Raw genomic sequence first — 21699 nt, forward strand, 5'->3', positions numbered from 1 at the left:
CTCTGCCTCACATATACCGGGATTTTATTCCACAGCATAGGGAGTCTTTGGGTGATGAATGTATCCCTCCAGCACGTCCTATTAATAGCCGTGTCGAGGTTTAAGTCTCCCGCCCTTGTGGCTCTGACGGATCTAGATTTTTGAGGTGAAGCATATTCATCAAATCTGGGTTTGACATGGCCTTGTATGTTAGGCAAAGGTCACCTCTGAGCAAGCGGTGGCGACTGAATAGAGCTGGAGTTCTTTCAGTCGGGCAGCATAGGACAGATGTTTGAGACCCTTTATCCTTTTGGTGAGGAACTTTTGTGGCCTCTCCAGCTGCTGCAAGTGTCGGGTCAGATACATTCGAATGGGGCATTGTACTCAATCATTGGTCTGATGAGTGATGAGTATAGGGAGACTATGACCTCCCTTGATCTAGATGAGAATCCCTTCATGATAAGGTGGGCAATGTAGAAGGTCTTCCTAACTACTTTAGCTACATGGGTGTCGAATGACAGACTACTATCAACCTGGGTCCCCAGGTCCCTGATAACTTCTTCTGTACTCAGTGGATTGCCACCTATTTGGTAGCTAGGGGTAACCTTGTTTTTCCCGAAGGGTATGACTATGCATTTTTGGCATTTAACTTTAGGCCATGGCTCTGGCACCAGTTATCCGTTTCTGTGAGACCCTTCTGAAGGATATCTGTGTCAGATGTGTTTTCTGCTATGGCCCAGTTTGCAGTCATCTGCAAACTTTGTCAGCCATAACCCTCCTGTGTTTGCTTGTGCTTGGAAAAGTAGATGCCAAACAAGAGTGGGCCCAGGACTGAGCCCTGTGGTACACCACTTGTGACAGGCTTTGAGTCTGACATGGCGCCAGCAACTCTGACCCTGTGGGTTCTGTCACTCAGCCAGTTTGCAACCCATCTTGTGATGTATGGGTTAACATTTAAGCTGATGAGTTTTCAATGATACCCGAGTGGGGTATTGTATCAAAGGCCTTCGCCAGATCGAGGTAGGCTGTATGGACTGCCTTTCCCTCATCAATGGCTTTGGTGACTGTTTGAAAAAGTCAACCAAGTTTAGAAGGCATGATCTGCCTTTGACAAAGCCAAACTGGGATGGATCCAAAGTCTGCAAATTCCCTATGTCTTTATTTATGAGGTCCATTATGATCCTCTCCATGGCTTTGCAGATAAGACTTGTCAAGCTAATGGGCGGTAATTTCCAGGGTCGGTGGAGGCACCGCCTTTGTGAAGTGGGACCACAGTTGCAGTGCACCACTCCTGGTGCGTATCCAGAGGTAAGACTATGATTAAACAGCTGTCCTAGCTGTGGGTTTAATTCCTCGTTGAGTTCGTGGAGCACACAGCCGGGGACACCATCAGGTCCCATGGATGCTGTTTTTTTGCTTTGGAGAGAGCAGTTCTCACTTGGGCGTTGGAGATGTTTGGGGGCTGCAATCGCTTGGTATAGAAATCTCTCCTTTTCGGGGGGGGGGAGAAGTTTGCACTGAACCTGTCAGCCAGTATGTTGGCAATGTCTGTAGGATCAGTAATCTTCACATCATTTTGAACTAGTTCTGAGCATATCTGGGAGTTTCCTCCCAGGTTTCTAACATAGCTAAAGAAGGCCTTATGATTGTCTTTTGAGTCTTTAGATATTTTTCTCTCAAAATTTGCTTTGGATGATTTTATGAGAGCTCTTAGTTTTTTACTTATAGTGATCAAGGGTGTCTTACCTTTTAAGGATTTTGCTCTATCTTGTAGTAGCTTCCTCCTTTTGTTGTAGAGTTTGTTTATGGCTGGGGTCCACCAGAGTGGGCCTTGCCTTTGGTACAAAGAGTCTTTGTTTTGCTTGGGATTGTCTTATCCATGCAGTCCTGCAGGTGCTGGTAGAAGGCATTTGTAAGTGATTCAGCGGCTTGAGTACTGTTTTCCGTTGGCTCGGGGGCCTTAAAGGAGACCACACTAGTCTTTAGAAGTGTGAAGTCGGCTTTCGAGAAGTTCTTTACTGTGGTCTTTTTTATTTCAGGTGGGGGTGGGATGAGGACCTCCAGCGAGATTAGTTTGTGATCTGATCTCACCAGTGAGGGGTATACTTGCGGTGTTGAACATTGTGCTCCCATGTTCGTGATGATGAGATCAAGTATGTTTTCTCCTCTTGTGGGGATGGTGACTAGTTGTTCCATGGCATTTGAGTTTATGAATTCCAGGAACTTTTGGGCTAGGGTGTTTGGGCTTGAGTAGTGTTCCCAGTCTATATTAGGGTAATTGAAGTCACCTAGTATGATGGAGTTTGGTGATACATTTATCCTCTAGTGTTTTCAGGAAGGCCATGTGAGGTTCCTGAGTTTGTGAGGGTGGCCTGTAACATGCTACAATTTGCAGAGCAGTCTTGCCTATGGTTAATTGCACCTGGATGGTCTCCGATGCATCGTGTTGCCACCAGTCTTGAGGTGTGGGTGTCTTTGATGAATATGGATACCCCCTCCTTTCTTGGTATTGTCCGGATTTTGGGGCGGAGCATGATAAGAGGTAAAACCTGATAGTGCTGGGGTGCTCTCAGGAGCCTTGAACCAGGTTTCTGTCACTGCACAGACATCGATGTTCTCCATACTGAGAAGGGCCTCGAGTGCGTGCATTTTGAGATTTAGACTTCTGGCATTGAGCAGCATTACCCTTAGTTTTTTCCTTTTTGTGTTCTAGGGTGGTAGGTTTAGAATTTGAGCCTTGCCTAAAAAGGTACTATGGGGTGGCAAGAGCCTTTGCCAATATCCGGAATCCCAGGGTGACAGGTGCAAGCCGTCCCTTGAAGAGACTTAGCGTGGCTTGTCCAGCATGTCATCCCAGGCAGACAGACATTGGATCCCCTTTGAATGACACCAGAGTTTAAGCCAATTGTTAAAGCTGATCATCTTATCTCTGTATTGTGGCATCATTCTTGGTGAAGGTAGGATACTGCTCAAGGTCAGGGTCATACCTGCCTGGGCTACATAATCAGAGAGCTCCTCAATGTCTCTTTTCATGTAGTCCAAGGAGGTACGTCTCAGGTCGTTTACACCAGCGTGGACAATGACTGAGTCATATTTGTACCTGCTGTTGAGAGACCTGAGTGCTTGCGTTATGTGGCGGATTCTAGCGCCCGACAGGCAGCTTACTGTGACCTTCTCCTTACTGGACTCTTGGTCTCATGGCATCCACCATTCTTATGATACCTCTTGTAGACTCCACATGAGAAATATATAGCAGTGTCTGAAATTTCTTTGGTTCCAGCATCAATATTCATTGTCTTTTCATATTGCAGTTATGGAGTTTTTAAAATGGGAAATAATATGGTGGCAACATCACATTTCTCAGAATCCAGGTCTCACATTTTCCCGTCTTGCTCCAAAGCAGTCAAGTCACAACAGATGCCCTAGACTTTGCTTGGGAAGCAGTATCAGGAGACATAAAAGCAGAGGGACTTTGAGACAATAAAAGAAAGACCAAAACATATAAACATAAAAGAGATGGTAGTTCTTATAGATGCTCTTAGCTCTTAGCTCCCTGAATTATCTATTGTTCCCTAAGTGTTTATGGACAACACCAGAGTGATGTGGTACATAAACCAACAAGGGGAAAGCAGATCTTACCCCTATGCAGACCATTCATGTTAGCATGGGATATATCATTACATTACAGTCTCACTGCATGCATCTTACATCCTATAAGAACAAAATTGTGTGGCAGGCAGGCTGAGCAGGATCAAGGCAGGCACTCACAAATGGAAGTTGAATCAGGGAGTGTTCCAAGATTTGATTAGTTTGTGGGGAATTCCTCTGCTAGACCTTTTTGTGTCCTCTCTAAACAGAGAGGTATCAATGCAGCAGTGCAGAAAGGGTACAGCAGTTAGCATTGTTGTTTCACAGCAAGAGGTTCTCTGGTTCTATTCTTGGCTCGGGTGCTTTCTATGCGAAGTCTGAATGTCCTGTCTGCATTCGCTTGGGTTTCCTCCAACATTCCAAGGACATGCATCTGGAGCATTTCTCTCCAGGCCTCTGTTGAAAATGGGTTCTGTCCAAGTCGGACTTTCCCCGGTAAAAAAATGTTAAATAAAATAAATAATTAAATAAATAAAATGGCAAAATTCTGTTCCGGGATGCCATTCAAGAAGGCTTGGGAGGCAGATGCCTTTTATTTTACTTGGACAGGAATGTTCCTGTATGCTTTTCTACCCTTTCCCTGCTATGCAGAGTATTTCTGTAGATTCAGAAGAACTCCCCAAAGATCACTGTGATGATTGCTTTCTGACCCAGGCAACAGTGGTTCTCCCTTCTTTTGGAATTGGACATGGGAAATTACCACAAGCTTTCTCACAAACTGGATTTACTCATACAAGATCAGGGGTGCGTGATACACCCTGACACCAAGCAACTTCCACCTAACTGCCTTGGATGATATAGTCTTAATACCTTTTAGGCACCTATTTTCTGATTATATACAGCAGGTATTAATGGAATCAAGAAAACCTGCTACTAGAAAGTCATATATTAGCAAATGTCTGCCCATGGATCCCCCTCTTTCAGTACAGTCACATGTGATTTTTTTTTTTTAATTTGGCTGAGTTGAGGTTATTAACATGGAAAGCATTTTTTTCTGGCTGATCTGACCTCTGCAAGAAGAGTATCTGAATCACAGGCTCTTCTAGTGGGTCAGACTTCACTCATCTTCCAGAGACACGTGGTTTCTTTGAAAACTAATCCTTCTTTATGCCAAAAGTGGTATCCAAGTTAACCTTAAGCTAATCTGTCCAGCTCCTTATTTTTCTGTCAAGAACTAAAAAAATGAGGAAAGAGTACTTCACACCTTGGATGTCTACAGACTACTCAGGTTCTGTCTTGACAGAAAAAAAATCTCTTAGAACTTCTGAATATTTGTTCATTTCTTGTGAAGGTAAGAAGGGACAACCAGTGTCAAAGAAGACCATTTCCAAATGGTTGTCTCTGGCTATTACCTTTTGTTGTTCCTACCACAAAGGAAAAAAAAAAAAAAAACTGCTCCAGTCATGGTCAAGGCACACTCTACTAGGGATGTGGCTTCATCTATAGCTTTTTGAAAAGTGTTGGACTCTAGAAGTGTTGTAGCAGCAGCAATGTGGTCCTCTGTGCACATAGTTGGCTTTAGGCTCCAGCAAACCCTGAGGTTGCCTGGAGCCCCCATGGTCCTGGAGGACCCCATCCACTGCAAGTTACCTTATTTTTATATTTTGTTACACTTTTGTTAAACCAACAAAAGCTAGTACAACAATGCTTGTGTACTCAGTAAGCCTGGTGGGTAATGATAACTTTTATTTATATCTCCTACAAAATTCAAAAAAATTTCTGGTTATAGCTACAGTGATTTGTCAGTAACATGTTTCACAGTCTCATTAAATGTTTTAGCACTGACATAGTAAACTTAGTTAAATCCTGCTTGTGAACATTCCCTCCTCTGAAACTATAGTCATAGCCAGCTTTAGGCATTTGCTGTACTCGTGGCTACACAGGGCCCCCTAACCATCCTTAACTGTGTGGGGACCCCAGCAAATGCTGCTTCTTGTTGGGGAAAAATAATAAGAAAAAAAGCCTACTCATTTTCTGATCATGTGCTTTATCTGAAACAGGGTTCTGATATAACAAAACCGTTAAGGAAAGTAATAGATAGGGCCTGACAAACAGCCAGACATATACATACCTCAGAAACCTGACCAAGAAAGCAACTCCACTGAGATAAAATGGCTTTCTTCTTGTCATTACAACAGCATAACTACAAAAATCCCAAAGAACTGTGCAGTGCCATGAATAACTTACTCTAACCAGGTAAGCAACTGTAGCCAGCTCCTGTACCAGCCTCTGCTAAAATTACTATAGCTACTAAAGTTAAAGAGCATTTTCTAACTTCTGGCACAGTAATAATTTTTAAACACCTTTATTAAATTATCACTTAAGACATAGGCACACATCCATTAATAGAAATGAAAACAAAATCAGAATATTTTTTTCCTTTTACATAAATTATACATCATCGCATATATTTTCTTTGTTTATAACTATTATCAGTCCTGCATTACTTTGCTTAACTTGTGCCTTCCCTTAATCCTCACTCTTCCTCCTCTTACATTTATTGTTCCCACAAATTCCATTTATTTCTATGTAAGTTGCTCCTTTCTTTTTCTAAAGCTGCCTTTTCCATTTTTTTTTAATCTCTTTTATAGTATTCAGTATTTCAAATGCAGTTAGTTTACACTTTGATTTCCATTTTCTTGTAGTTTTTTTTTTTTTTTTGGTCAGGCAACATAATAATAAGGCCTTATTGTGTCTAGGCAATTCAGATCCTGCATTCCAGCTGAAAAGATTTATTTTCTTAGTTATAGGTATTTGTTTACGCAATATGTCTAACAGAGTACTCTGTAGGGAATTCTTAAAAACTGACAACTCATTACGCTCATAGATTGTATGTTCCCAGTTTCTTCTTTCTTTCCATCACACCTCCAACATTTGCAGCCTACCTGAGGAAAACTCTGTTAAACTCTGATTGGGGTATAAAAAATACCTATGCAAACACTTCCAAGAAAAGATTGTAAACCCTTTGGACTTTGTTGCATACTTGGAAGACATACGCATGTCCTGCCGTTGTTCCGTTGCAAATTGCTTTTCTGGTCTCTCTCTTCCCAATCTTTTCTAACCTCCTGTAATTAATTCTTATAGTTATCATACAATATGTTGTATTCCCTACTAAGTAGAAAGCACCAAATAGACCAGCAAGGCAGCACAGAGTTCAATAAATTTATTGAATACTTGTATGAATAACAGACTAGTTTCGGCAAACAGCCTTCTTCAGTGTAATACAATATAGTCAAGTTCCATTTTAATCATCATTTAAATACTTAACAAGAGCCAATCAAAATTTTAGCTCATGAATATTCATAAGTTTGAAACATATTTTAAATTTGTCATGCAAAAATGCAGTGGGTACTATATATACTGAATAAGTCAGTCCTAAAAGTGAGGATAGACACCCCAAAGAAATGCAAGCATGGAATTGGACAAGTTATTAGTATATTATGGCATATCCATCCAGCCATATACTCATACTCATGTTTATATCAAACTGTATTTAAGTAGCCATTGGCACTAGCTACTAGACAAATGTTCATCAAAAACACCAAGGTATAGTACAGCAAATACTTGAATTAAGTATGCTCAGACATGCTATGTCAGAAAAATGGGGAAATATAGGGCATAAGTATAAGAAGTTGCAGTAAGTATACATGTGTGAATGTACGTGGGTGTGCAATGGAACAAAATAAAATAAAATAAATGAACAGCATCATCCATAATGTGAGGCTTAAATCAAGGATTGAAACCCAAAACATACAGTATTAGCCTCCAAGATCAATAATATGATATTAAATGCAACTAATTAATAGTAACATGACATATGTACTGATGAAATCAGTCCTGAACAGTGAGGATAAACACCCCAAAAGAATACCTGCATAAAATATTAGTATGTTATGGCATATCCATCCAGCCATATACTCATACTCATATTTTTGTCAATCTGTATTTAGGTAGCCATAACACTAGCTACTGAACAATTATTCATCAAAAGCACCAAGGTATTATACATCAAGTACTTAGATAGAGAAGGCTCAGACATGCTATATCAGAAAAGTGAGGAAATATAAGGCATATGTATAAGGGGTTGAAGTGGATATACGCATATAAATGTATGTGGGTATGCAATTATACAAAATAAGTAATCAGCATAATCCATACTATGAAGCTTAAATCAAAGATTAAAACCCAAAACATACAGTCTTGACCTCCAAGACTATTGATATGATAATAAGTGCAACTAGTTAAAGTAATAAATAAAGATATGTTAAGCTTGCATATATAAATGCTAGTCAGAGGACCACATATTGGGTACCTATTAATCCTACAACCAAATACCAAACCAAAATGTTTGTATGTTCATTAACCATATATAAAGGGCGACCTGAAAACATGAGACAAATATAATCCACTGTTTGGTATTGATCATGGGCCCTACCTCAATAATACATATGATATGGACAATGTCCATGTGAAATCAATGACCAATCTGAACCCCCGTGGTTGTAGGATTAATAGGTACCCAATATGTGGTCCTCTGACTAGCATTTATATATGCAAGCTTAACATATCTTTATTTATTACTTTAACTAGTTGCACTTATTATCATATCAATAGTCTTGGAGGTCAAGACTGTATGTTTTGGGTTTTAATCTTTGATTTAAGCTTCATAGTATGGATTATGCTGATTACTTATTTTGTATAATTGCATACCCACATACATTTATATGCGTATATTCACTTTAACCCCTTATACATATGCCTTATATTTCCTCATTTTTCTGATATAGCATGTCTGAGCCTTCTCAATCTAAGTACTTGATGTATAATACCTTTGGTGCTTTTGATGAATAACTGTTCAGTAGCTAGTGTTAATGGCTACCTAAATACAGATTGACATAAATATGAGTATGAGTATATGGCTGGATGGATATGCCATAACATACTAATATTTTATGCAGGTATTCTTTTGGGGTGTTTATCCTCACTGTTCAGGACTGATTTCATCAGTACATATGTCATGTTACTATTAATTAGTTGCATTTAATATCATATTATTGATCTTGGAGGCTAATACTGTATGTTTTGGGTTTCAATCCTTGATTTAAGCCTCACATTATGGATGATGCTGTTCATTTATTTTATTTTATTTTGTTCCATTGCACACCCACGTACATTCACACATGTATACTTACTGCAACTTATGCCCTATATTTCCCCATTTTTCTGACATAGCATGTCTGAGCATACTTAATTCAAGTATTTGCTGTACTATACCTTGGTGTTTTTGATGAACATTTGTCTAGTAGCTAGTGCCAATGGCTACTTAAATACAGTTTGATATAAACATGAGTATGAGTATATGGCTGGATGGATATGCCATAATATACTAATAACTTGTCCAATTCTATGCTTGCATTTCTTTGGGGTGTCTATCCTCACTTTTAGGACTGACTTTGTCAGTATATATAGTACCCACTGCATTTTTGCATGACAAATTTAAAATATGTTTCAAACTTATGAATATTCATGAGCTAAAATTTTGATTGGCTCTTGTTAAGTATTTAAATGATGATTAAAATGGAACTTGACTACACTGTATTACACTGAAGAAGGCTGTTTGCCGAAACTAGTCTGTTATTCATACAAGTATTCAATAAATTTATTGAACTCTGTGCTGCCTTGCTGGTCTATTTGGTGCTTTCTACTTGGTTTGGACCGTGCAATCCCTCGTGCATAGGACTTGGTATTCCCTACTAAGTACCCATTTTTAACAGCAGCTTCTGTTCTATATTCATTGAAAAACTCTACCAATGCAGGTCTTTCACTTAGGATTCCTTATCCCTTTCTCTTTGCGTACAGTAACAATCCCTGGTGTGGGAGGCGGTCTCTAGCCTGCACTCCGAACTTCTTCTTGGCCTCATCCCAGTCTGTTATCGTTCTGTCTCTCTAGTTATTTGCTCACAATACCTTTTTTCGTTTCCTTGCCAGTTTCCTCTAGCAAATTACAGCCCCCCCATCTTGCCTATTTTCTGTATTCCCACTTGCAGTCATCCCTATTGGCAAAATCTCATTTGTCCATTTCCGCGTTGGCTTAGTTCTTAGAATACTTTCTGCTACTTTATGAATATAATATTGTGTGTGGTTGCTGTTATTCTCCTTAAGGATCTACATCTAAAATGCCAATCTCTCTCTCTGTTTCTTGAAATTCATCCTTGCTTCATCCATTTTCCACTTTGAATTATAACCTTCTGCTTGTATTATGTATATGAGCCTTAACTATAAAGCTCTACAATATGCCTTTAAATCAGGTAATCCTGAACCACTTTACCCAGCATAACTCCCTTTCCCAGATAAACTCCTTCAACCCTTTATTAATTATTGTCCACAACTTCTCGTCTGGTCGACAAAAATATGCCTTACTGTTACTTATAAATAAAAGGATGAAAACCATTTTCACTGCTTTTATCTTACTATCAATATCCATAAACAAGAGTTTCCAGTTTCTATACTATCTTTTCCTTACTCTCTTCCCATATATCCTTAGCTGCCATAACAGAAACTTTTTTTAATTCACACTCTTAAATACTTCTTATTCTGTCCCTATAAATATGGCTATTGCTGAACCAATTACTGCGTGAGTACGTAATGCATGGCTATAGCCATTGTTTTATCTTCATTAATTTTACATCTTGAAAACACTTGAAACTGCCTCAAAATGTTCCACAAGACTGAGATGTCCTTTTGTGGATTTATCAGGTACAGACTAATATCATTTGCAAATAAAGCTAACTTTGCTCGATTACCATACCAGTTAGGTCACAGAAATCATTGAGATCAAACCAAATAACACAACATAAAAGGATGCGATCCACCATCTAAAAGTTACTGCACATTCACCATAGACCCAATACCTACAAATATAATAATAAAAAAGAAAATAAAAAACTTCCAACACTGAAGGTCACCACACTAGCTGAAGATAATGTGCCAGGTGAATATCTTAAATTGATGCAAGTGGTATACCAGCTTCTATCCTGACAAATCTTTCAATAAAAGCATCATATATTCCATCAATGTGGAAGGCATCCTTCATAATACCCTTCCACAAAGAAAGAACCTCAGCAGATGTGTCAAACTACCAACTCATTCCCACTCTCACCTTTGTCCAAAGTCTTAGAAAAATGTTGGCTTACCCATTAAACAACAATTTACTGTCTCAACACACAGAAAATGGCTGTTCTTCACATCACAGCACAGAAACGGCCCTCTTCTCCTTTCTGTTGAGAGTTACCCATCAAAGAAAGTAGGGGCTCTCGATCTCCATACTTTACCTTTTAACACCTTTACTGAATTATCACTCTTGAAATAGGAAAACATATATTTATGTAAACATAATCAAACCATAGTTACAAGTTCACATTTATAAATGTTATACATTACATATATATTACATATCATATAGTTTAAGCAATATTATATAAATTGTTCAGTTCTTGCCTTCTCGTAAACCTCATTCCTCCTCCAAAACATTTTCTGGGTGAATTGTTTAGACAATTTCCTTTATTCTATGTAGTTTGCTGTTACCCTTTTCTGAAGACCCCACTCCCTGTTGTTTTATCTCTGTTACAATATTCACTACTTCATGTATAGCTGGTTTAGATTTTGGTATCCATTTTTTAATAATTGCTTTTTGGTAGCCACCAGGATTAACAGAACCTTAATAAATTTAGACAAATCAGATGCGGTGTTCCAGATCAAAACAATAATTTCATTTGTTACATTCCTTTGCTCACCCGGTATTCCTGACAGAGTACACTGTAGGGAATTTTTAAAGTCTGCCAACTCATTACATTCCAAGAACATATGCTCCCAGGGGCCTCTTTCTTCCCCATTATGCCTCCAGCATTTGCTATCTACATGAGGAAAAAATGTTTGGATCCTGCTTGTGGTGTAAAATTCAAATACTTCCAGGCAAAAATCCTAAATCTTTCACATTGTATTGTATATTTTGGAGCCATACATCTGTCCTCTCATTGTTTCTTTGTAAATTACATTGTAATCTGTCTTTCCAGTATTTCTGATGTCTTCTGATAGTTTCCTATAGTTATAGTGCAATATTTTATATGCCCTACTAATTATTCCTTGGATTCACTTAAAAAATCAACCAGTGCAAGTCTTTCATTTAGGATTCCCGCATCTTTGTCTGTACTCTAATATTAATCCCTGACAGGGAAGGCAATCACTAGCCTGCAATCCAAATATCTTCTTGACCTCTTCTCATTCTGTTACCGTTCCCTCTCTGACTATTTGTTCTCAATACCTTGGTTCCTTTGCCAGCTTCCTTCCAGTTAATTCCAGACCCCCTATTGCCTATTCTCTGCACCCCTAATCGCAGTCATCCTTATTGGCAGAATCTCTTTTCTCTGTTCCTGTGTTGGCTTAGTTCTTAATATACTTCCTGCTGCTTTATGAACATAATTCTCTGTATGACTGTTGTTATTTTCCTTGGGTATCTGCATCCAATTTCCTTATTTCTTGAATTATCGCCTGGTTCATCTTCATCCCTTTCCACTTTGACTTCTAGCTTTCTGCTTGTGTTATGTATGCCATCTTTTCTTGAACATCATACCAGTTATATCCTTGAATTTCTTTGTCTATGTTACACACCTCCCTTTTTATCTCACTGGAATTCCATCTGTTCCTGGAGACTTTCCTGCAGATAGGTTACACACCTCCCTTTTTATCTCACTGGAATTCCATCTGTTCCTGGAGACTTCCTGCAGATAGGTTACATATCTCCCTTTTTATCTCATCTCCTCCTATCTTAACTGTTAGTTGTTGAGCCTTGTTTACCTCTAACCTTGGCATAGCTAAGCCTTCCGTAAATATTTTCATTTGTGCTTTTTCTTGCCTCTCAGCATTCCCTGATTACTGGAATAAAATTGTTTCTCTTCTGCCTGGTGTACGCTGAATAATCATTCTCCACAAACAATCTCCTACAAGCCTCTGCATTAAATATTATTAACTCCATATCATTGGAGACATGAAGTATGTGTGAGTCAGCAGACTTCTTTCACAGGATCACAATGTTGCTTATAGTAAAATCACAACCCTAATTGGGAGCTACACAAAATATAGCAAAGCAGTAGATGGTGCCCTTGCAATGTGATTTGATCCATTTTTGTGCATTTTTAGGTAGCTTCACAATCCAAAATAACTTGTACAATTCCCAGTGTTGGAAGGTACATTTATCTGTAAGAATGCAATTGCATCATTGATGCTGTATAAAGTCAGAATGACAGAAGCCAAAACAGACCAGAATCTGGTGTATACAGAACTGTTTTATTTTAAAAAGAATGATTGTTGTATATTAAGAATAATACGTATGTTTGGTTGCATTATGATACATTTTAGATCAGCATATGGAGAAGAATGGTCCTCTTATATGTGTTTCTTGATGATTAATCGGTGTAACATCTGAGCAAGGGATATGTACTGCAAAATGGTTTACTGCTGAACTGAAGACACTTGCAGGCAAAAAAAAAAATTTAAGGCAAACCAATCGGATTAAAATGTACAGAGAACTGAACTCCTTAATTTGTAAGTGTTAAGCTGTACAGCAGGGAAGCAACACAGTTTCGGTCTACACTGTTTGTTCATATCTTAACTAAGAGAACGGTTAAGCTTAACAGAGCAAGAAACAATGGGAATTATAAAAAGAAGATACAAGCTAGCTGATAAAGGTACAGAAGAGGGAGCAAAAGAGCTCCGTTCAGCTAAAGGGTGGTAGATGTTTGCCATGTTGTGTATCATCTTGTTAAGGAAAACAAACAGACAAACAGTTGCAGGTATTTAAGGTAAATTCAGGTTTGTCTGTAAACACGTGTACACATACACACACAAACGTGTGTGTGTGTGCGTGCGTGTGCACGCATATATATATATATATATATATATATATATAGATAGATAGATACACACACACACACTTACATGCATATACTTATTATTAGCAACAAGTATGCAGTTCGACTTTTCACCTGTTTTATTGAATATCACGAGATGAGTAAACAGAATCTGCCATTCCTGTGATATAGGTCTAACCACTTGTTTGAAATAAGTGTGCCCATCTTAAAAGTGAGTGGAGAACTGCATGTTTTAATCTAAGCATAAATTTCACCAAAAGGAAATCCACTGATACGCTCTTCCTCCTTCCCTTTAGAACTACCGAATCCCATACTCCAACAAACTACAAATTCTAATGATTTCCTGGTGTATACCTGCACTGCCAGTGCATATCCTCCTGCAAATATCAGCTGGACTGGAGCTGAGAAGGACTCGAGCAATAGGACAGATAACCCTAACGGCACTGTATTGGTGACCAGCCGGGCACACTTCAAAAAGTCCGTATTAACTGAAAAGGATAATGCAAGCTGTATTGTTACACACCCAGAATTATCATTTCCAATTATCCGACCTGTCCATGATACCGGTAAGCCATTTCCAGTGTAACATACGAGTGTTTTTTTTTTTTTGGTCAGTATTGTTTAATCAGAACATTGAAGTATAACTAAGTTATGAGGTACACAAAAATATCTTGAAAAACAGTTTTTGACTTCTTTTTAACTGGACCCAGTAGTGGTTCATTACAGCCACTTTTTGATACTTTGTGTTGATGGCCAATGACTTAACTGGAAGAATCAATGAAAATAATTGAATGTTTTTATTCTTTTATTGTGTGAAGCAGTGTGTTTCATTTTTTTATTTTTCCCAGGGTTATGCACGTTTTTAAAATTTTTCTTGTATGTATGTCTTTGGAAGTAACTGTTGTATTAAAGTGCCAACAAACTATATCTGGAGGTTATGCTCAAACGAATATACAATGACTGGCCATTAACATTCAAAAAGTAGCATGCTGATTGGTCAGCCCCTTTGTAAATCTGAGTGTATATACCAATGAAGAAAGGTCACCCGGACTTTCTTCGATTAATATATGCCATAAAAATGTCACTTTTGTTGCACTTAAAAAAAATAATAAAATAAACAAACGTAGAAAACCAGAGACTTGAAACCAACAAGAGAGACGGGACAGACAGAAATAAAAGGATAATCAGGTGCGTTAGAACGCATCGCGTTATGTAAACCTAGAGAAATGTACCCGATTATTGTTTTATTTTCTATGTCCCATCTCTCCCGTACATTCAAAGACTGCCAGTATCTTTTTTTAATTAACCTCCATTGTTTCCTATACACAACACCCCTCACACAGCACTGATATACTGCACAAGCATGGTAACCATGGTAACCAAAGTCCCGTACGTGTGTGCAGTACGTCAAAAAAGCACCAGGATATCCGAAGAAAGCAGAACACCACAGAACTGTGATAGAAAGGCATTATCTAAGAAAAATAAGTAACGTTTTTCTTAAATAATGTTACTGTATAATAGCAATAACTGATGACATGGGTGTGATATATTGTAGATTTACTCATGGTTTTCTTTGTTTAATCACTCAGACTTTGTCCTCATGATTAAACCATTCCAACCGTTGGTAATTCTTCAGTATACCACACTCATGTCATTGGTTACTGGTATAGTATTCTTCACACAAAAAACTCCCCAATAATCTTCATTTTATATCCAGAGTATGATATTTGATATAACTGGGGTTTTTTTTCTTTTTTCTCAGAACTTACTGAAATATCGAGTTATGTGGCTTGTAGCTGGCTAAAGTTGAATCATTTAAAGATAGGAACTTGTGCTATACCTATTCACTTGACCTAAAAGTTGCCCCATGCCCCATTTGCATAGGTTTATGACATCATGCTTTAGGGCAAGTCTGAAGAGGTACTTCAATGGACATGAAACCAAAATGCAGTTTTAGGGAAAGACATAACGTTTTCTAGTTAGTTTGCAAAAACATTTTCTGGTTAGTTTTGTTTTGTTATCCCATTCATTTTTTTAAGCTGACTGTACACACACAACAACATATTTTTTCACTTACATGACATTCTACTCAAGGTAGTGCATATTAGTACAGGGTTCTAATCTTTCTGTTACATCTTAGTTCATAGTCAGTCGCTAGGCATGCAGTCCAGGACACGATTAAGGAGCCTAGCTCAAATTTCCAATTGCTCCAAAGCACCATTTAGTTAAGTGATTTGCTGAAAGTCACACAGTAGGCAAATGAAGGTGAAAGGATTCAAACCATGCACTACTGGCTCGGGGAATGGCCCATTTCCTGTCAGACTTGCACCTGCAGTCTTGTTAACTGCAGTTCTAGTGTACTTTGTGGTACTAAATAACGTATGGGATGACCATTGACGTGTACAATTTTGTCATGCACTATATTCTGAGGAACAAAATAAAAGTGAGCTTGTTGCTGTACAACAGAGTGATATTTAATCTTGGTTGCAAATACTTACATTTGTGATTTGAAGAAATTGGTGCCTCAAGCCTAAATCACTGTTCAGCTTATTATGTGAGCTGGTATTCTAAATGTTTCTGAAATTTTAAATAGATGCAGCTAAAGCTGGATGCATGCATTTTGCATCCATCGCATTATTTAGACAACTGTGAATATCACAAATGGTGCATGTTATTAGAAGAATTAAAATTAAATAATATTATCATTCACTGGAGGTATGGTTGAACTGCAGTTGCCTGAGAACCTCTGTCTTCAGGTAATATGTCTTGGAACTGGAAATTATAGACAACAGTTTGACTTATTCTTGATTTTATTCTCTATCAGAGCTAAAGCAATGGTGGTGGGAATAGTTGCCTCAGGCCAAAGCAACTGAGGAGTCATGATCTGCAGCTTTGCCAAAATGCCACACCTCATGGGTGCAAGTGTAAGCATTCTCAATATGCATTTAACTAACTGTGATCACACTTTTGCAGCTACATAAATTGTTGTGTACACACACTAACTTCTGCAAAAGCAGCATTACTTTTATTCATATGGGTCTACATCAGTTCCGCGAAAATCCATTTCAGCGAATGCCAAAAGAGTAACACATATTTATCGAACCGCAAATAGACTGAACACACTAAACCGTGAAATTTAAAACCTCGAACAGTCATAGTTGGCCAACCCCACCAACCGCTACATACTACCTACCCAAACAAAATAAATAAACCACATACATACACTAACCAAACCCTACTCCTAACCCTAAAGTAAAGCACCAAAACCCAACTTCTAACCGTACACTAAACCCCACATACACAACTATCTATGCACTATCTTTAACCCCTCCCTAACCCTAAGGTCCGTAACTACCACACACCTCCACTAAGGAGATATACCCAAACAAAATAAATAATACACATAAATAAATTTAACAAAACCCTACTTCTAACACTACACTAAACCCCACATATACAACTATCTATGCACTATCCTTAACCCCTCTCTAACCCTAAGGTCCGTAACTACCACACACTTCCACTAAGGAGATATACCCAAACAAAATAAATAATACACATAAATAAATTTAACAAAACCCTACTTCTAACACTACACTTAACCCCACATACACAACTATCTATGCAGTATCTTTAACCCCTCCCTAACCCCAAGGTCCATAACTACCACACACTTCCCCTACAGAGATGTACCCTAACAAAATAAGTAAATACACATAAATACATTTAACAAAACCCTACTTCTAACACTACACTAAATCTTACATACATTACCTATCCTTAACCTGCACCCTACCCTAAAGGTCCATAACTATTGCACACTTACCTTACAGAGCTGTACCGCAGACAGGCCAACCAAAACACTTTGACATTTCGGATTTCGCTGTTTTGGACATTCGGTGTTTATGTAGTTCGCGCAATACATGTCAATCATTTCATATTCGCGGAAGCGGCGTTTCGATCGTCTGATAGGGACCCTATTCATACATATGGCAAAGATGCAGCTTTTTTGTTACATTGTATGAATGAATGTGACTTTTTTTTAGTCGTCAACTATGTTTGAGGGAACTAGCTAGTGCATCTCCCAGTGCATGAGTTGAACAGGTGGGATATCTGAGAAGTATGAAAAAGTACACCATACTATATTTTTGTTTGCAAATGAAGAAAGTTTGAAAGTCTAAAATACATTTTAGTTTCATGAGAACAAAAAGGAGAACACCGTGATGAGACAAACCTTTCATAGTTGTTAGGAGCAGCAGACGAAACTGCCATTTAAACACCATTTGAAGGCAGAACATCTTGCAGAATCGCTCATGGTATTGAATTAAAGAAATGAGTAAAAAAAAAAAAAAAAAAAAAAAAAGTGGGTATATAGTGAACTGCATGATTCCTTCACATGACAGAAAATGTAGTTACAGAAATGATGGCACAATAGGAAAACTGATGAAAATCTGTTAGCATTAAAAAGTGACTGATGAACATATGTAGAGTAAATCAAATCACATCCTTAGAATGAAAACAGCTCACGGAAGAGTTTGATATTGTAGAGTGTCTCATGAAATGGGTAAGGTGAAAATGAATACACTAGAAGAAAAATGAGGAAAGAAGTCTCAGGCAAATATAAATAGCAAGTGAGACTTGGTACAGAGAAGTACACCCTGCAGCAGGTATGGTTATAAGCATGGTAAAAATAGTCCCTATATTAATCATGCGGAAAAGGTGAGGCTAAGCAGCAAATAAATATATATTCAAAAATGAAACAAACTGAAAATCAAAAATGAATGCATGTACCGGAGAGCCTTATTGAAAATGCTGTCATTTGTGGGCTGGATTTGTATTTAGAATGTTATGTGTGTGAAATGCATGCAAGGTAAAACTACAGAAAAGCTGTAACCATAAAAAGAGTAGTAAATCTTAGACGAATGGTGAGAATTAATACTCAAAATATTGTACTTTAGACCAGATACTGGTGTAGAATATAATGCAATGTATGTTCCAACATGCAAAGCATGGTTCTAAAAGAGAGCAATCTATGGCAGTCATTGTTAAAGTACTTAAGTATACTGATCATTAAATAAAACTAAATGGCTAGAAAGTACTTATGTATGAATACGAAATCCAAGATTTTCCTATCACAAGTGAGAGACCTCTAACACACCCTAAATTAAAAATTCTAACTACATAGTCTCACAAATCTTAGACTAGTAAAGTATTTTTCCACAATGGTTTCACTACCTTGCACCTGTCAGTGTAGGGATCAGTGCCCGTGCACATATGCACTTGCATGCATGCGCACGTGTGCACACACACACACGTATTTGCGTGTGTAAGACACGTTTCATCTAATCACAAATCATCTAAAAGAATTGTCTAATAACACATTTAGTTTTAAACACAGTCAAATCGCATTATATATAAAACATCATATACAGCAAATACTTCTCCAAAACTCTTTTTTTTTTTTTTTTGCAAGGGACAAGCCGCCATACACTACCTATGTAGGGGCCAAGCCGACCTCCACAGTCACACAACCACAGACAAAATAAAAACTCCTTAAACATTGAATCAATGCAGGTGCTCAAACACAAACTTCTGCAGACAGAGATACAACATGAGTTGGCATTAGGAAGGTGCAAATACTGATCAGCATTCATTTGCATTGTAAGTTCTGTGATCAAAAACAGATGAGGGTTATTTCGCCGAAAATCCACTTCGCCAAATATTTCTTACACAGGGTCCAAATCGCCAAAAGTCCATTTCACCGAAAATGGTACTGACAGTGCATATGCCCTTTACCTCACTGTAGTGCGATCCTGGAGTTGGTATATATAGTTAGGGGGGTGTGGGGGGCAGAGCCCCCCACCTAGTCAGGTTTCAAATTACTTACTTACACTGTTAATAGGGACTGGACAGTATCAAAGAATACTAGACAATGTTAAACCGTACTAGGTGGGGGGGCTCCACACCCCCCCCAACTATATATGCCAACTCCAGGACCACACTACAGTGGGGTAAAGGGCATATACACTGTCAGTACCATTTTCGGCGATTTGGACCCTGTGTTAGGAATTTTCGGCTAAATGGATTTTTGGCGAAATGTCCTAGACCCTCAAAAACACACCAGTAGTCATTTTCTATAGCCTTACAATCCTTTTTATGAAGTGTGATTCAGTCATTGTGTTTTAGATGAAATGTGTTTTAGATCAATTGTCACTTTTTGTAGATAAAATGTACTATATCTGTATGTATAAATGTTCAGTTCTGAGCCCTCTGCTGTTCATACAAACAGGGCAGCAGGGATAGATCAGTGGGTTGCTGTACCCAGACAGTGTAGCATTACAGGCAGACTCTCAGCAAGAACTTCAGCAAAGAATAGGGGAGCGCAATGCAGAACTGAAGGCACATAGGTTCATAGGTTCATACTAGGCTATCTGCCCTAGGGCATTTATAAGCCTAGCCAGAGTATGTGTGGCTTTCACCACCCCTTAGGATGAGAGAATACTATACCCATTAATTTGCTGTGCCTCTGTCCAGCAGTGATACAGAGATGATTCCCGGGGTAAACCTACGATCTCCCATCCACTCGTCAAGATTTCTCTTGAACAGAGTCAGTGAGGGGCTCTGCCTCACATGGACTGGGATTCTGTTCCATAGTGTAGGGAGTCTCTGGGTGATGAATCTGTCCCTCCAGCACGTCCTATTTATATCCGTGTTGAGGTTTAAGTCTCTTGCTCTCGTGGCTCTGGTGGATTTGGATTTTTTGAGGTGGAGCATGTCCATTAATTCCGGGTTGGACATGGCCTTGTATGTCAGGCACAGATCACCTCTGAGCAGATGGTATGCGACTGAATAGAGCTGGAGTTTCTTCAGTCGGGCATCGTATGACATATGTTTGAGCCCCTGTATCCTTTTGGTGAGGAACTTTTGGGGTCTTTCCAACTGCTGCAGGTGTCGGGTAAGGTACATTCCGAATGGGGTGTTGTACTCAATCATTGGTCTGATAAGTGAAGAGTACAGGGGTACAATGACCTCTCCTGATCTGGATGTGAATCCCTTCATGATCAGGTGGGCAATGTAGAAGGTCTTCCTAACCACTTTGGCAATGTGAGTGTCAAAAGAGAGGTTACTGTCAACTTGGGTCCCCAGGTCCCTGATAGCTTCTTCCGTGTTTAATGGATTACCACCTATGTGGTAATTAGGGGTTACCTTGTTTTTCCCAAAGGGTATGACTATACATTTTTTGGCATTTAGCTTAAGGCCATGGCTCTGGCACCAGTTATCCATTTCTATGAGACCTTTCTGGAGGATGTCTGTGTCTGATGGAGTGTCAATTATGGTGCCCAGTTTGCAGTCATCTGCAAATTTTGTCAACCACAATCCCCCTATGTTTGCCTGCACTTCAGAAAAATAAATGCCGAACAAGAGGGGGCCCAGGACTGAGCCCTGTGGGACACCGCTCATGACCGGCTTAGAGTCTGACATGGCACCAGCAACTCTAACCCTGTGTGTTCTGTCCTTGAGCCAGTTTGCAACCCATCTTGTGACATATGGGTTTAAATCTAAGCTGGTGAGCTTTTCTGTGATGCCCGAGTGGGGTATTGTGTCGAACGCTTTTGCTAGGTCAAGGTAGGCTGTGTGAACTGCCTTACCCTCATCAATGGCCTTAGTGACTGTTTCGAAAAAGTCGACCAAGTTCAAGAGGCAGGATCTGCCCTTGACAAAGCCAAATTGGGTAGGATCCAGTGTCTGTAGGTCCCCAATGTCTTTATTTATGAGTTCCATTATGATCCTCTCCATAGCTTTGCAGACAAGGCTCGTCAAGCTTATGGGGCGGTAATTTCCAGGGTCCGTAGAAGCACCGCCTTTGTGGAGTGGGACCACAGTTGCCGTATGCCATTCTTTGGGTACGTATCCTGTAGTAAGGCTAAGATTAAACAGCAGCCTTATGTGTGGGTTTAGTTCCTCATTGAGTTCATGTAGCACACATCCGGGGACACCGTCCGGTCCCATTGATGCTGTGTTTTTGCTTTAGAGAGAGCAGCTCTCACCTGGGCATCTGAGATGTTTGGGAGGCTAGACTCTGGTGGGATAGATATTTCTCCTTTTGGGGGGGAGGGCGAAATTTGCACTGAACCTGTGTGCCAGT

General features: G+C 39.0%; 1 protein-coding gene across 4 annotated transcripts in view; it reads left to right on the forward strand.

Annotated features, from left to right (window-relative positions):
• Window positions 1-21699, forward strand: part of LOC122802489 (OX-2 membrane glycoprotein-like) — a 1536731-nt gene that overhangs the window by 873090 nt on the left and 641942 nt on the right. For all 4 annotated transcript variants that reach the window (XM_044072134.1, XM_044072133.1, XM_044072136.1 and 1 more), the window contains exon 6: window positions 13850-14119. In XM_044072134.1, coding sequence (XP_043928069.1) covers window positions 13850-14119 — 270 coding nt within the window. The remainder of the gene's footprint in view (window positions 1-13849; window positions 14120-21699) is intronic.

The sequence above is a fragment of the Protopterus annectens genome, chromosome 5.part0, assembly GCF_019279795.1.
Source record: "Protopterus annectens isolate FY-2018-M chromosome 5.part0, PAN1.0, whole genome shotgun sequence".
NCBI lineage: Eukaryota > Metazoa > Chordata > Ceratodontiformes > Protopteridae > Protopterus > Protopterus annectens.